The sequence below is a fragment of the Corvus hawaiiensis genome, chromosome 6 (assembly GCF_020740725.1).
Source record: "Corvus hawaiiensis isolate bCorHaw1 chromosome 6, bCorHaw1.pri.cur, whole genome shotgun sequence".
NCBI lineage: Eukaryota > Metazoa > Chordata > Aves > Passeriformes > Corvidae > Corvus > Corvus hawaiiensis.
In genome coordinates this window covers 12,660,598-12,677,221 of record NC_063218.1, presented here as the reverse complement: position 1 = coordinate 12,677,221, position 16,624 = coordinate 12,660,598, and the positions used below count along the sequence as shown (strand labels likewise).

At 36.7% G+C, this 16,624-nt stretch overlaps 1 protein-coding gene across 2 annotated transcripts in view; it reads right to left on the bottom strand.

The window, feature by feature from the left end:
* SETD3 (SET domain containing 3, actin histidine methyltransferase) overlaps positions 1-16,624 on the bottom strand; it is a 62,143-nt gene that overhangs the window by 31,770 nt on the left and 13,749 nt on the right. For both annotated transcript variants that reach the window (XM_048307590.1, XM_048307589.1), the window contains exons 2-5: positions 6,067-6,176; positions 4,376-4,468; positions 1,400-1,548; positions 227-299 (exon numbers count right to left, since the gene is read on the bottom strand). In XM_048307590.1, coding sequence (XP_048163547.1) covers positions 227-299; positions 1,400-1,548; positions 4,376-4,468; positions 6,067-6,169 — 418 coding nt within the window. In that variant the 5' untranslated portion in view covers positions 6,170-6,176. The remainder of the gene's footprint in view (positions 1-226; positions 300-1,399; positions 1,549-4,375; positions 4,469-6,066; positions 6,177-16,624) is intronic.

Sequence of the window (16,624 nt, the reverse complement as noted above, 5' to 3'; positions counted from 1 at the left end):
CAAAATAACACACACTTGTGGAAGATATCCAGTACACTCAGCCAGAAACTAACAGGGAAATTAAATTCTTTCCACTGACACTTCAAGTTTCTAAGTATTCCAAACCTGACGGCTGGCACGATAAGCAAGCCCTGTAATAAAGAAGATCAACTAAAAAAAGAAAGTCTCCTACTGAATGATTCCATAAATATTCATTTCTTGCTTAAGAACTTCCTTAAGCTCTTACCTAAGACTGAATTTTTAGCTGACTCAACCGTCATCAACAGTTTTCTAGGAACCCACAGAAACAATTCTTCAGCCTATAGAAAAGAAAGAAATGCACAGATCAATTATATGATCTGCCAAGTGTCTCAAATACACACCAACTTTAAATTACAAGCGGTTTACTTTTTTTTTTAAAATCAAAATCATTCTGAATCAAAATTCTTCCTTCTCTTCCACTGTAAGTTCAACAAACAACCTGTGTTTCATATTGTGGTAACCAAATGTTCCAATTTCCATTACACAAGGCTTTAAACACAGACAGACACAAATTAAAGCCCTTCCATTTTGGAGCTGCTAATATGTACAACACAACTTTAAAGCTACCAGATACATTATATTGCTAATAATTACATGATCGTGTATTTTCTCACAGTAGAGTTTTTTAATATTGGCTGGTTTTATTCTAGAAGAACTGTTCAGGATTTCTATCAATGCATTAACTGTGTGCTAATGAAGCTCTAAAATGATTAAACTACACTCATTTTCCAAGAGTTTTTCTACAACAGCTGATTGGTCTTCAATGCTTTTCCCACCTACAAAATGGGAATGGGAAGACACAAATGCTTACCTTTTAACAGTTAGCTAACTGTGTGTGTCTATACTCCTTATCTGATGATTAAAAAAAAAATCCTTTACAATTATCATAGTTTGGGGAGTTTTTCATTTTCACTGAAAAATAGGTATTGCAAATACCTCTTTCTGAGACAAAAAGACCAATTCTTTAAAAGAAGGGACATGAATGAAGAGGAGAAGAGACTAAATAGGTATTGCAAATACCTCTTTTTGAGGCAGAAAACCCAGTTCTTTAAAAGGGACATGAAAGAAGAGAAGAAACTAAATAGTTAGAATACATGGAAGAAAGGGATATATCAGTGGGGTAGAGTACTCTAGTAATTAGGTAAAGAGTATAGGCAACACAGAGGAAAAAAGACTGATTAAAAATTCACAGTACTATCAGTAGTCATCAGAAATAACACTCAATTTTATCAATAATGTTATTCTCAAGTACACAAAGTTGATAATGTTTCAGAACAGCATAAGCAGTTAAAAAGGGGAAAAGGGTGAGCATGTCAGAGCTCTGTAGATACATTCCAAACACGATTTTCTAATCTAAGTCACATGTTCATATGCTCACCTTTATCTCTCTTGTTGCTTTCAAACCAAATCCCTCCTCTTCAAAGTTAGCTATTTCAAAACCCTCTGTGGATGCTCCATTTTCAGTTGCCCACTTTATCAATTCAGGGAAATAGTCATCTCTTTTTCCATCAAAGACAACAGACAAACCTATATATACAATTTATTGAAAAACAAATGCAGAAATAAGAGGATCCAGAAAGACAAAGGAGTTCAATATAAAAGCCCATGTAAAAAGCTATCGACTACCTCACAGCAGTGCTACTTTGAAGTAGCTGAGTCAGAACTGGTCTCTGTTAAGTGTTACTCAATACTATACAAATGTCATAACCCAATTTTCATCAAATTCAATATTGTGCCAAAGTGGCTCACCAGTCATCTTAAAAATGCAACTGCCCAAACTGAGCAGTAATGAAATATGAAACTCTCCTCTCCTTCCCCTTTTAATAAAAGCCAAAATATTTCCAATCTTAGTATCAGTGATAAATGCAGTCACTACAACATGTTGATACAGACAAGGAAGAATTTGAGAGGCAAGCTGTAATTTCATTAATTCAGCACTGCAACTGATGACAAGCAGATCTCAAGCTCCTTCTTTCACATACAAGGCAGTTAGCCTTTTCCTGTAGCATACGGATCTAATAAAATATCTAAGGATAGATCTGAAATATCTAAGGATCATCCTCCTGACATCACAGAGCTCATCCAAATGTTTACACTTTGCTTCTCCAACAGCATGTTGTCCACCAGTGAAATCACAAGCCTCATTTGGTTAAGCAGAGGGAATAAAATATCTTTTGAGATTAAAATGATTTTAGGGAAGTAGCATTAGTTTATTTGAAATATCCCACTCCTGCCTCCAAATTTTGCATTTCAAGACCCAGAACCAATCAAATCCATAATTAACTTAAAAGTGCAAGTATCATTTAGAACTATCATTTTTGATGATGCAGTATAAAAATTTATTAAGTATTTACAAAGTATTTTTTGGAATATAATGACCTCACAAACCTATTAAGACTAGTTGCATAGTTTCTACAGAACTTGGTAGGTGTTTATACTGTCCAAGACTTTGCCCTTTTGATTTCCAACTTTTTCTACTCTATAAGGCTACTGGAAGCTTTTAACATCCAGCTTGTACTTGGGACAAGTAAGCATCTCTGAAATTCTACTTCTGTTCCTCATATACATTGTGGTCCAATACTTCCCAAACTTTTCCAAATTAAAGAGAAGACCAGCTCCTTTAAATGATAAGCACCATTGGTGAATAAATTGTTTCTATATGGAACAAAATATAGCTGTACTGATGAAATCTATATTTAAAATTAGCTTTAAGATTTTGCTAATGAGTCAAATGAGGACAATTTTAGAAATTAAAAATATTCAGTTATCAAATTAAGAGTTTTCTATACTGAAGACCATTCTAGTTCACATTCTGCAACCCAGTGTTCTAGTCAAGAAAAGCACAAACTGTAACACTTTTGGCAATATATATTAATTTATACATCTCAGAGCTCCCAACAGGAACTTCCTCTGCTAACTGTCTAAAGCCTTTATTAAGTTAGCAAACTGTGTAGTATTAACTACTATGTTCCATTAAAAATAATCTTGAAATATGCCATACTATTCCCACTCACTATGTACACAAAAATGTTACATTAAAAGACAATTGTATATCAATAGGAGTGTGGTTAGTAGGTTTTGTATCTTCCAAAGAAAAACAATATGCTCTATTAACATAATACTGTCACACTAATTCTACCATCTCTGCCAGCGGCATCTTCCCCGTGGACAGTTTGACCTTTCTGGTGCAGAAGAAAGATACAGCGAAGAGGCCAACCCCAGTGCTAACTCTGCTCTTATCAACCTGAATTATGACTTACCTTAACACATATATTGCATCATAAAAACCTGGACATGTACAATAAGTTTACAGAAGTCATGGCACAGTTAAAAAATGAACCAAGTTCATGTCTACATCACTACAGAATGAAGTCACTCAAACAGCAGCATTTATTCTTCCCTATACCCTCAGCCAAAAAACTGATGTTCAGAGGTTTGTTAAGTCCTTTCATGAAGTAAGATTTTTATGAATCAGTCAAAAGATATTAAAAACAGGTGTGAAAGGGAAATTTCAAGCCTCTTAAGTATTTGCTTTATCAAGTAATGCCATGAACTAGTCAAGCTCCATTTTTATGTAGTCTGGCTTTCTTGGTATAAAAATACCAGAGAAGAAAAAATTGTTTAAGACTTTTTCAGGTATGTCCAGCCCAAATCTACTCATTGCAAAGTTAAAAAGTTATTTCTCAGTCATTAAAACACATCAGTCATAAAAGAGGTTAATTTTATTAAAATTATATGAAAAGCATTTTTTAGAGCATGCCTCCAAATATAAACAAAATTAATATTAAAAAAGTGTCATCAACAGCAAGATGTTACAGACCATAATAGAAGAAAACTGGTCTAGTATGAAAAATAAACATACCTTGAACTTTGGAAAATTGGCAATAAAATTCCTCATTAACTGTTATATAATAAGCATTTCTTTATCTTGATTATGTGCTTCATTTAGAGCATATAGACTCATTAGCTGATGGATTTATTTTGTGCATTTATATATTTTCGTCATCACTTGATGTCCTGATGTTGTATTGCTGAAACCGTTTCAACATCCAGTAAAGTCTTGATGTGAAACAGTTACAAATTTAAACTCAGAATGTCCAGATTTATAGAGGCAGAGCAGTAGACCATGCAATCAGGAACCAAGGCAGCCTATTATTCTCTAAGGATTTTTACTTCTAGTCCTTCAGATTGTGATGAGAAGACAATTTCAAGCTCCTTTTTCTACTTATCAGACAGAATTCTCACAGGATCTGTCTGTGATAATCATTCAGAATTCTGAGTATTAAAATGGTTAATGCCAGTGGTGAAGCCCACCTGAACATTTCAGAAACACTTGCAAGCATTTCACATTTACCTTTTTGCTTTTTGCGAATTTTCTCCACAAGCGAACGGATCTGTACATATTCTTCCCATTCCTTACCAGGACCTGGGGGAGGACTGCTGCATTCTGGAAATAAAAATGTTTTCTTTAATAAAGTATATAATATACATATGCACACACACACATATATATATATATTTTAACCCCAGAATTATGGCTTCACAGTAACTTAACTGAACCCCAATACTACTTGTCCTTCAAATATGTTTACATGGCAAACGAAACAATCTCCACTATTATAAACATCCCATGATATGACAGGTAATTAATTTAGACTTTTGAAATCTTCATCATATAACTTATTTTATTTTTAATATTCTTTCAGATATAAGAAATAGCAGATGTCTAAAAAGCTTGGAAGAAAAAAAGGTAAACAGCAAGGCCATTAAGTAAACAGTATCTCAGATAAGACAAACAACAAAAAAAGTGTCTGTTTTCGATAACTCAAGCAAAGTACTCTGTTTACATTAGTCTGCTTGCTATTCTTGCTGTAATGAAAGCAGATAATAATAGTACAGAGCATACCTTAATTAATTGAGAAATTTGCTGGTACATACATTTGACCTGCCTAGTCAATACTGTTTTCATAAATGCACGAGTAGTGGAGGGACAAGCAAAGGAACACAAAGACATGCTTTAGCTTTAGATTACATCCACAGTGTCTCTGCCAATATTCTAAATGTCAGTGTGTGGATTTCTTGATCTAAGCCATGTAAATCCAAGTGGACAGCTGAAGATTACCTTGCTCAACTGATTTGAAAAATCTTAGCATTGAATAAAATATGGAAGCTTGACAAAAAGAACAGCTGATACTTGTCTTTGCTTAGCAAATTATATCTACATTTTATTTCTGGTAGCAAAGCAGAGGCCAATTGTAGCATAAGCATCAAACTGCTTAGCCAACTCCTTGTCTCCTCTTCATGAGCAATGCTAAGAAAAATTTTGATTTTTCGAAGCCAACATTTAGATGTGTCCAGAATATGAAAATCTGGACTTGTGTTTTAAAAATAACTATATCACAGCAGAGTTACTAACGACAGTAGAAAGCGTCAATAGTATTTTAGCATCATTGTATGAAATTATGCTCTGCTTTTCATATTTACTAGAAATAATGGATGAGTTCCAAGTTCCTCAACAAGTGAAGCAATCTCTGGTCTATACACAAGATCTAAGCACTATGAAAAGTTTTCAAACAGCAAAAACAATAAAAAACTTATCTAAGCAACAAAAATATCTGTGAAGTTGAACTGAGTTGTTTAATTCCTCTACTCTGGTATCAGTTCAAAGTACTGTTCAAGTGATAAATGGAAACAGTGTAATTCTTCAAGTTTACAAGAAAAACATTTTTGACAAAGCTTCAGTGTCAAGTTATCTAGTTGTTTAAAAGTCTAATCTCACCCAGCATTTATGCTTGTATTCAGATGAAAAGCCAAATGCTGCCACAAATGTGGTCTGGCCAATAAATACACATTTAAATAAGCCAGTGATGGCATATATTAACAGAGGTAGTTTAGTATGTATCTCAGAGTATCTATCTTGAGCACTCTGAAATAGCAAGCTTGGCCACTTAACAGAAAAAATATAACTCACTGGCTTCAGCAAAAAAATGTTTGAGTGGTTTGCACACCACCCCTTTTCCCAGTCAGTCAAAAAACGAAACTTACTTTGCAATAATTCACTAATTAGATTAAACATTTCCTTTGGAGATACTGTCGCTGTGGCTCCTGTACCTGACTTCTGAGTTTTTACTCGGCTCTTCTTCCCCATCTTCCACCTAAAACAGAGTAAGAAGCACACTGTCACCAATTACTATGAAACAAAATATGATAGGCATGAATGAGCAAGATCTTCTTTTAGTAGTCACGTCAAAAAGAAAAGTATGAGAAATTATTTATTGGACATATATACATGCAAGTATTATTTACATAGCCTGAACATAAGAGCCATACAGCATTTCACATAGTAGCATAGAAGCAGTATTTCACATAGTTGCACATTAATTACTTCAGGGTAATTAGAAACTAGAAATCTTAGAGACAAAAAGAAAAATGATTCGAATCACGTGCAAATTCATTAGTTGTGAACAAATATTATGGATTCCAAAGTATTCATGCTATAGAAAACCAGGTTATTTTATCTCATCAGCTGCATGGCCAACAGCAGCTGAATTAGTATTGACTGCATGTTACATAGTAATTCAAAATGAATCGAAAATTAAGTATTCCATTTCAAAATAAAATCAAAATACCATCTGTATATCTTTGCTGCAGCTTCTTGTGATTCAAGACAACTAGTTAAAGAAAATTTATTTTCAGTTCCCAAAGTAAATGGAACATCATCTTAGGCTGGTATTCCAATATTCAGTGCCCTTTGTTCTCATGGAGGACTTAAATCACACAACGCCCCCTGGAAGAGCAGTGTAGTAAGGTGTGAAATATCCAGGGAATTTCTCACATGCACTGGGAGCAATTTCTGATGCTGGCACTGAACAGGCTTCTAGGGGAGCGGCTGTGCAGGATACGGTACTCATGAATAAGGAAGAACTGCTCATGCATGAGACAGCCAACTGCCTTGGATGCAGTAATTGTGAAATCGTAGTCTAAGTCTTGAAAAAAGAAAGGAAGGGAAAAAGCAGACTAAAGACTCTGGACTCACTACAATAGACAGAGCTGGGGCTTGATCAGGGAATGGTAAGCAGAATGACCTGGAAGCTACAAAGGGGTCCATGACAGCCAGTCATCTTCCTGAACTCTCTTCTCTGAGCACAAAACAAGCCTTCCCAACATGAAAGAAAAACAGAAGGCACAGCAGGAGGCCAGCTGACTGTACACAGGACTTCTCACTGACAGAGCTCAAATGAAACAGAAACATATGTAAAGTGGAAGTGGGGACAGGCATCTGCAGGAGAATATAGATGCACTGTCTGGGCAAGCAGAGACTGAAGGAGGGAGGCCAAAGCTTGTTTGGAGCTGATATTGAAGATGGATGTGAAGGGCAAGAAGAAAAGCTTTTAACATGAGTGGAAGACATACTGGGGAAAGTGGAATTCAGCAGCTAAATCAGGAAGCAGCCTAGTGATGAAAGGTACAGAAAAAGTTGAGGTACCCAACACTTTGGGCACGGGCTTTACTGGCAAGGGCTACTACCAGGTTTACCTTGTTTCTGCATCTAGCAGCAAAGTTTGAGGGAGAGGAGCTATCAAGTCAAAAGACTATCTAGGTAAGTTGGACCTACACAAGTACATAGGACCAGATGGAAAACATCCAAAGTACTGAAAAAGCTAGTTGATGTCTCTGGAAGGCTGCTGGCTACCATCTTTGAAGAGCCATGGCAATTGCTGATGACAAGAAACCAGTAACTTAAAATCAAACAAAATCCAACTGAAAGGCAAGGTGGAGGCAGGAGAGAATAACGGATGCAGGGAACTAGGAAGTAGTGAGTCTCACCTCATTTCCTGTACAAAACGTAGAGTTCTAAAAGGAAGTTATTTCCATGCATGACAGACATAAATGTGATTGGGATCAGAAAACAGACTTCTAAAGGCAAACCATGCACTGCCTTAAGCAGAAGGGTAAGTGGCTTCATGGGCCAGTGCTTTGACTTATGCAAGGTTTTTAACACTATCTTCCATAGCACCCCAGCTGTCAAACTGAGGAGACATGGACTGAACAGGCAGGCAAAAAAAATCCTTGAATCATGAAGTTCAAAGAGTTCTGGTCCACAATCCTTAATGCTAACTGATTAGGTACAGTATTTCTCAGTAGTCGATACTGGCCAACACCACCAGATTTGGATGCTAGGACAGAAAGGATCCTCAGCACATTTACAGATGATATAAAATGGGAAAAGCAGTCAACATGCTGGAGGGCAGGACCAGCATTCAGAAGGATCTCAACCAACTGGAAGAAGAAGCCAGAAGTGACCTTGTTAAGTTATACAAAGACAAAGGTAAAGTATCTTGCATTTAGGAAGGAAAAGATCATATACAGCATCATGTAGACTGGACCAGCAGCAGCTCTGCAGAACAGGATTTGGAGACTCTAGGAGACAGCAAGTTCAACAAAAGCCAGCAGTGCACCCCTAAACCAGTCAAAACTAACTGCAGTTTGAGCTACATAAGCAAGAGCATAAACAGCAGGTCAAGGGAAGCAATTATTCCCCTCTGCTTGCACTGGTGAGGCCACATTTCCAGTACTGCAGCTTTGGGCCACACAGCACAGGAGGTACTGGCTAACTGGAGCACATCCAGAGGAAGACCACTAAAAAGGCTAACATGTGAGATGAAAGACATCATTTGTTCAGTCTGGAGATGAAAAGGAGTCCACTACTGCCCTCACCTATGTGACAGGGAATTACACAACAAGTGGAGGCAGATTCTTCTTGGAAAACACAGCAAAAACTCAACAGACAACAGACACACAATGCCTCAAAGGAAATTCCCCATAGACATAAGGAACTCCTCACCATGAGGATGGTTGAGCACTGAATAGGATGAAGATTTAACAGCATCTCCAAGCAACCTTGGAGAATTAAAAAATTTGACTTGGCAAGGCCCTAAGCAACCTGATTTAACTTTGAAGCTAAAGCAGAAAATGGAGCCTCTCAATCTCCAGATCTACTTTTTTTCCTACAATTTCACATGTTATTGCAACTGAAGTTTCCATATCTATACGTAGTCTATACAGTAAATAATATCTTCCTGTACAGCATAGAAGATTCTATGTCCAGTTACTTTGCAGTGAGATGGGAGTGGGACAGTCATGTCCACAGCTTTGGACATCTGAAAGATTTCAAACATCTGCCTAAGTCATCAAGATCACCACAGCCATAGCAGCTTTAAGTTACAGCACATTGCACAATAAAATCCATAAAATGTTCAAACAAAAAATGTTCTGAGGATTCTGTATATATAAAAGGAACCATTTTATCCTTGGCCAGTGTAGCTAGCTGGCCCAAAATTAAATGTTTCCTCTCAAATGCTACCAAAAAGTTTTTGGCAACTGGTATTAATACTGCAATGCTGTATTGCTGCTGAAAATTCTAGTGGGAAAGGTACATAATCTGGCTGCTTTCCTTTTCCGTTAAGATTAGAGAGAACAAGAAACTACCAAACCCAAGGTTTATTTTAAGTAGTAACTTTGAATGATCAGGAAGCAAGCTAAGTTAACATAGCTAACTTATTAACTCAAAATTAAAGGAGCTCAAAACTGACTGAAAAACAATACCTTATAAAACAAGGGAAAAAAGGTAAGGCAAAACTATAAGGTTTTTTCCAAAGGGAAGGCAAAGAAACTGAGTCTTTCATCTTCTGACATTAAACACAGCACAAGACTAGCTCTGAGTATCCAGAAACTGGGAAGTCCTGGGGCATATCCACAGCCCCTGATTTTAGCAGTCTCTGACAGATAGATGTCAGAGGCTCAAACAACCCACCTGTGCTGCTTAATTTTATGAGTTCCCCTCGAGTTGCAAAATTTACTTTCCCAATACAATTTCTACCATGAAAAGCCCACACATGCAGCTGGTAAGGAGAAATCCCACAGATTCAATGTGAGAATCACTGTCTGATCACATCTCTTGATGTTTGTGAATGAACACTGGACATCCTCTTGAAAGGTGTTGTTCTACCACAAACAGTTACATTCGATATGAGATTTCTTAATATTTTTCAGCTCAGATGAAGGAGGCAGTAATGCTCATTATGAAATCCATGCTGAATTTATAATAATACAAATTGGAAACAGGATCAATATAAAAGGTCAACCTGCCATAATGCAGTGTGAGACAAAGATAAAAAATAACAATACCAACAAAAAAGGAACTTAAGAGTTTATTTTCATGGTCTTCCCATTATACAGTCTTTCCTTCTGGTTTGTGCTTTTCTTTACCCCTCAGTAGTTTTCTCATGGTACATATCCTTCACAAAGACTTTATCTGCACATCACCTATTCACTTGAGTGTTTCCCTCCCCCACAGCCATCCTGGTACATTTATTTTAGACTCTTCCGCTCTTAAGAAAAATCAAGTCAGATGGGTCAGTAACGGATCTAACAGCAGGTTTGGAGATGGAGTCCAAAATCTTAAGAGCAAGAACAACACAGTTCTGTGTTGATTCATACAAATGTTTTCTACATTCCCTCTAAGCACAATTCCTTGCATCTTTAGAATCATCAGAAAAAGCACTCACACAGTATGTATTTCATGATAAAAGTTATAAATTATAACCTATAGTTTATAGCAAGATGCTCATAAGTATTAAGATATGTAGGTTGAACAAATGAAAATATTTTGAAGGATTTTGGTTTCTCATTTCCAAGAATGAAGCAAGCTAATCAATCAATAAATTGGGGAAAAACAATCTTAGCAGATGCTCTGTATAAACAACTGCTAATATACTGCAGGCTTTTTTCTTTCCATTACTTTTTTCGTAAGTTGTATTGAGAGGAAGAATCTGCTTGAAATATAAACATCCATCAGTAAATTTATGAGAAAAAAACCAAAAAAAAAAACCTGTGCACATATTATACATGGAGACATGAAAAGTGCCACCATGGATTCAGAACAATACAGCAATACATGAAGGTGCTCAAATATGGTACACAGTCAGCACTAATTTTTGAATTTTTCCTTCTATGAAACATGTTAGTAGCAAGAATCCATTATTCCAATGAAAGTATTGCCAAGAATTATGTCTAAAGATAAAGCTGATTTCAGAGGATGTGAACTTCAGCTTCCCAAATACAATGAAAAGGAAAATTTGAACAATGCTTTGTATTTGTATTACTATCCCGGGTGAATATTGTTTCAGAGGCCAAACCCAAAAATCTAGCTGAAATCTGGCCTACACAAGTAAGAAATTCAAGGCTAATACAAGATCTGTCTCAGCTACTACTAATGTTCAAATAACGCACAGCAAACATACCATAGAAAAAAACCAAGTTCATTGAACACAACTCTAAGATTGATGGCACCATAATCAGAAATGCATTTTTTCAGTACACTGCTACCAGCATATGAATATGAAATAAGCTAAGTATCTCTGCTCTCTCCTTTGATACATGCATCCTGTCTAACTATTGCTTCTTAGTCATCACAATTTCTACAGAGAAAATATTCTGCATGCATGATTAAATCAGCAAGTCTCTCTCACTCACAAAAAAAGCAAAACCGTCAGACTGATATCTTGAGATATCTGGTTAAGGAAGTATTTCCTTTTAAGGAATCATCTACCTTGAACAAAATTGTACTTTTTTGATCCAATTCCTAATCAAAAAACCATGTTTCTACTTCCTACATACTTAGCTTCATTCACTGCTCAGTTACATGAAACATATATAACTATTTAAAACCTAATGCATCTGACAGCTGTATTGTTTAGTAAGTCATAATTTGAAAGGATTTGCTGCTATACATAGCTGTCTAGAAAATGTATTCCAAATACCAGCACAGTGAAGTCTTTGTACCATTAAAAAAATCACACACTATATTTCATAAAATATATAATATAAAAATAGCTTATGAAAAGTTTTTCAAAACTTTTGAAATCTAACAGAAAACTTAATCCAATTTCACATTTGGAAAAAGAGACAGTTTAGTTGAGCAGTGCTCTGCTGTATTTAACCAGCAAATGATGAATTGTAACGATAGCAGGAGACCCAATATGGAGGAAGTGTTTCCTTTGTGAAACTACCTTTTGTAATTCAGTTCATGAAATAGATTTTAGAGTTAAATTTCAATTCAAAAAAAAATCCCAGAATTCCAAGAAATATTTGTAACATCAGGAAAAAAACCCAGTATATTTTCCATTTGAAATAAAATTTCAGATAAAAAGTATCTTTTTTTTGCAAGTGACTAAAACTATTGTTCAGAAAGAAATAAAGTATGAACCCTCTTTTTGACATAGCAATGAAAAAAATAGGTGTTTTCCAGTACCTGCATGACAACAGAACCAGCAATAAATACATATAAAAATATATATATGTGTGTGTATATATATATATATGTATAAAAAATATAGCTGCACTAAGTGGAGAGAAACAAAAAATCCTTCAGATGAACCACAAACTTTATGAACATCTGAAGAAGCAGCACACATTTCAGTGGAAAAGTGATTCAGGTGGTTTTTTTTGTGTTTGGTTTTCTGGCTGTATTGTGGTGAATAGCTTTTAAGTACTATGCCATGTTTTCTTTCATATGAACGCTGTTGAAAATTCCTGAAAGCATTCTCCAAAGAGCGAGTACACTGACAGCAATGATGAATAACCTTAGTAATACAGAACACAGCCACATTTCCAAATATAGTGTATCAGCTGGCTGACAAAAAGAATCATGCCAAAACTGGCAGTGAGGGGTGTAAATGATCCATCTCCCCTCTCCAATACTGCTATCAAAGAGCAGTTGTGTGGGGTCAGACTTTGAACTGGTTTCCACATCACACACAAAAATAATATTTTAATGAGCTGTAAAATATGCCTCCTCTTTACTTACATCTTTAAGAAGTGAGCATGTTCACAGCTTTAGAAGGTAACCATGAGAAGTCTGCACAAAACCCCAGAAGTACTAAAGAACTGCCAACAAGCGAAAGCATTTTTGTTGTTTTATTAGAAAAAACCCCATGATTGCTTTAGCATTTTATTTAAGAAACCAAGTACTTATGGTATTAGAGAATTTGACTTCATCACAGGACCACATTTCCTTATGGATGCAATGCCAAGCTAGCATGATAAAATATAGATCTTGCCAAATAATAGGTCAGAAAAAAAAAATCCATTTAATCATTAACAAACCCCCCCAGCTTTTCACATTCACATGACAACCAAGAAGTTCACTGCAGTGCTACACAGAGCTGCAGTCAGGTTTGATAGGAAAAAAAATTGTAAAATCTATCCTTAAGTACTGTAGAGACACCTACCTCTCCTTCTCTCTGACTGGGTGAAAATACAAGTTTGCAGCCTTTGTCACAAAACCGTGAAAATGATCACTGCGCTAAGCAAACACTATGTTAATTTTTAACTGTGCTGGTTTTAAAAAAATTATCCAACATGATGCAGACTACACGGAGTCTGATTTCTTCTGGATGAGTATCTCGCTTTCTTTCCCAATAGCCTCAAAACCCCTGCAGAGCTCTGTCACCCTCCTCATCTCTTTCAGGACTCCACATTGCTTTCTGTTCCCTCCCGACACGACCACACGAGCCAGGCAGCATCTTCTTTTGCAGATTTCAATATAACTGTGCATGTTGGGCAAAACCACTAGCACACGTGGTCACTAACTAACCAACAGGCCAAGAAGGTGAACTATTCTCAACATAGCTTTTCCTCTAGTGAGCAGGTCAGGTTCTGTTAGAATACTCCCCCTCCATCAAAGCTGATGAAAACACCCAATAAGGTGATGGGTGAAGCAGGATGAACTGAGCTGCAGTGAGAACTGACAAGCCTTATTTGCTTCAGCTATTACCTTTTAGTTTACAGAGTACTAAACCAGCTACCCAAAAATTTGCCAGGCCTTCATAATACCAACCAAGTTAGGAATTCCCACAGTAAGAGTTACCTCTTCAAGTTTAACTTTGCTTCAAGGACTCAGTACATTTCAGTGCAATATCTTAACATTGTATCTTCTTTAATTCAGATCCTTGTAGATGCTAATTATATTATGTTCTCATTATTACATAATAGTTACCACTCCATGCATCTACTTGGCACATATGGGCACAGATGGCAGAGGGGTGCAGATCTAGAATCTGTATTAGGAGGACACATACGGGTAAACAAGAGCAGACAAGAACACAAGGGAATTCTCAAGCCATGCAAAGAGCAAGGAGAGGTGAGTATAGTAGGTGGCCGTGGGATATGTTCCTTGGCTGCATCAAAAGGGGGGACAGATGAGTGGGATGCACACAAATGAGGCTTGTAATTTCTTTTTCTAGTTTGATTGCCTAGCCTAAGTCCTTTTCCCCTCCGCTTCAGAGAGGGAAGTGTATCATCTTTTATATCAACATATGTTAAGAAGCCAGGGTCTTAAAGGCCAAGCAAGCCTAATGCTTCTAAGAAACTGACAGGAGTTCTCCAATCTGTATGTAAGAGAACACAATTTTACATTTGCTATGACCACTTTTATGCAGAATGTGATCTTTTGCTTCCACTGATCAAGTTCCGCTTTTTCTCCTAAACTTGAATCTTATGACTGTGGCTAAAAAGATAAATACATTTTATAGCAAATAGATGAAATCAAGAAGTGTAAGAACAGTGTGGGTGGAGGAAGAGATCTGTGATCTTTAAGAAAAATTCAGCTTATACATTTACAATGAATGCTATGTTTTCTTGTGTAAACCACCTACATCATGTCACTTGGAAACCACATTAACATTCTCATCACTCCTAAGGTATTAATCTAAATGTACCCACTAAATAAATGACTAATTAGTTACTGATTCAATCCCTTTCCCCCCAGCTCTCTCACCTTTGATGTACTCCACCCCTCCTCTTCTTACTATTCATTCTCTTCTCCTATGACTGCCTTTTCCTTTTTCTTCCACTTCTTCTACAAACTTGTCCCAAAAGCTATTCTAAACACAAATGTCATTGCAGTTCACTGTCTTTGTGTATTTTCTTTCTCCAGCATGTCTCTGTTCTTCTGTTTAAGTTGCAAGCTCTTTTGGAAGTTGGACCTTCTGTGATTATATAGAGTAATAATAACAAGCCAGCCTATTTTTTTAAACAGGATCTGAAGTATTTCTGTAACACTGATGACAATGTTGACAAAAATGACCTAAAGAAAGCATTAATAAGACTAATAATATAAAAGCCCATATTTTTTCCACTTATGATTGCATTCCACTTAAAATACAATATGAATTTATGTTTCCCTTAGCCATAACCCACACAATTTCCCTGAAGAGCTAGCTTTGATACACATGCTCCTTGTGGCAAGACGCTGTACTCAGAAAGAGTCCAATGCACAGCACAACTAACACGGAGTGCCCTAGGATCTTCTGCTCTCCCAAAACAATTTGCACCCCTCAAATGCAGTCCCTTCTTGCTAGTTAATCTGTATACTCTCTTTTCACTTGAACATCAAGTCAAGAAAGCCATCTCCAGTAGCAACCCACAGCTGCAGATACGCATGTTCTGCAGGAAGAGGGAGATCCTAGAACACACATATATTGGTTACACACTGCAGGGTTTTTCCAGTTCCCTCTTATGAGGTTCTGCTTACCATTGCCCTCTCCTTTTCTAGTGTCTGCTTCCTGGATTCAAGACCCCCCAAAGTCACAGGTCTTCCTCCACAATCATCTTGATTAAAAAACACTTACTCCATTCCCTTGTATCTTCCCATCTATAAAGAACTGCACTGAACAGCACCCACCATCTCCTGGATTAATAGTAAGAAGTTGCTCTGCTCTGTTTCTTTGTAAAGCCTACAGTTTTCATCCTTACCACAGGCTTTATTTCTCTTCTCTCCTCAGCCTGTCATTTACCAGAGGAAAAGTAACAGTGACAGCAACCAAGAGAACGCTACTTAGAGACCTACAGGAAAAGCAGGACAGAGGGATTTTCTCCAATATGTCCATGCTGCTTCTTGCGGCCCAAGCTGCAGGGTAGTATGCTTCCCTTCTTCAGGAGGCCTGTGAAATCACCCAGGGCAGCTTCGCCTACTTCAAACACAAACTCAGTTTTATTTTCTTTTCAAAGCCCTGATTTAACCACATGATCTATTTGCAATAGGACTCTGAACATTTCCTCTCTCAAGTAAAGCAAATTAAATAAGTTGTCACCATCACTTCTTAACAAGAACAGTCTTCCTGAGAAAAAGTCTTTGAAAGCCTCCTGTCTTTTGATTCAGTTAATTCATTCCCACACCTTTTCCCATCTTTCACAATCACTTAGCCAATGGATTTTATTCCCTTCAGGAGGTAGGTACCATTTACCTCTGTCTCCCCTCTCTGGGATACTTGCTTCCAACATGCATCTATTTTCTTCAAGGAATCTACCACACCAGAGGTTGTAAGCTTTGCTGTTCTTTAAAGCAGACACAGTACCATATGAAAAGTACAATCATCTAAATAAATATAACTGATTAGGAATAAACTTTTCCCCCAACGGGGAAAAAAAATAAAGACTGATACAGAAAATGTCTTCACTAATGAAAAGAACTTAGTGGCAAAAAAATCCTTAGAAATGTATGTCTATATTCTTAATGCCTCCAAATGAATGCTTTCTCTTC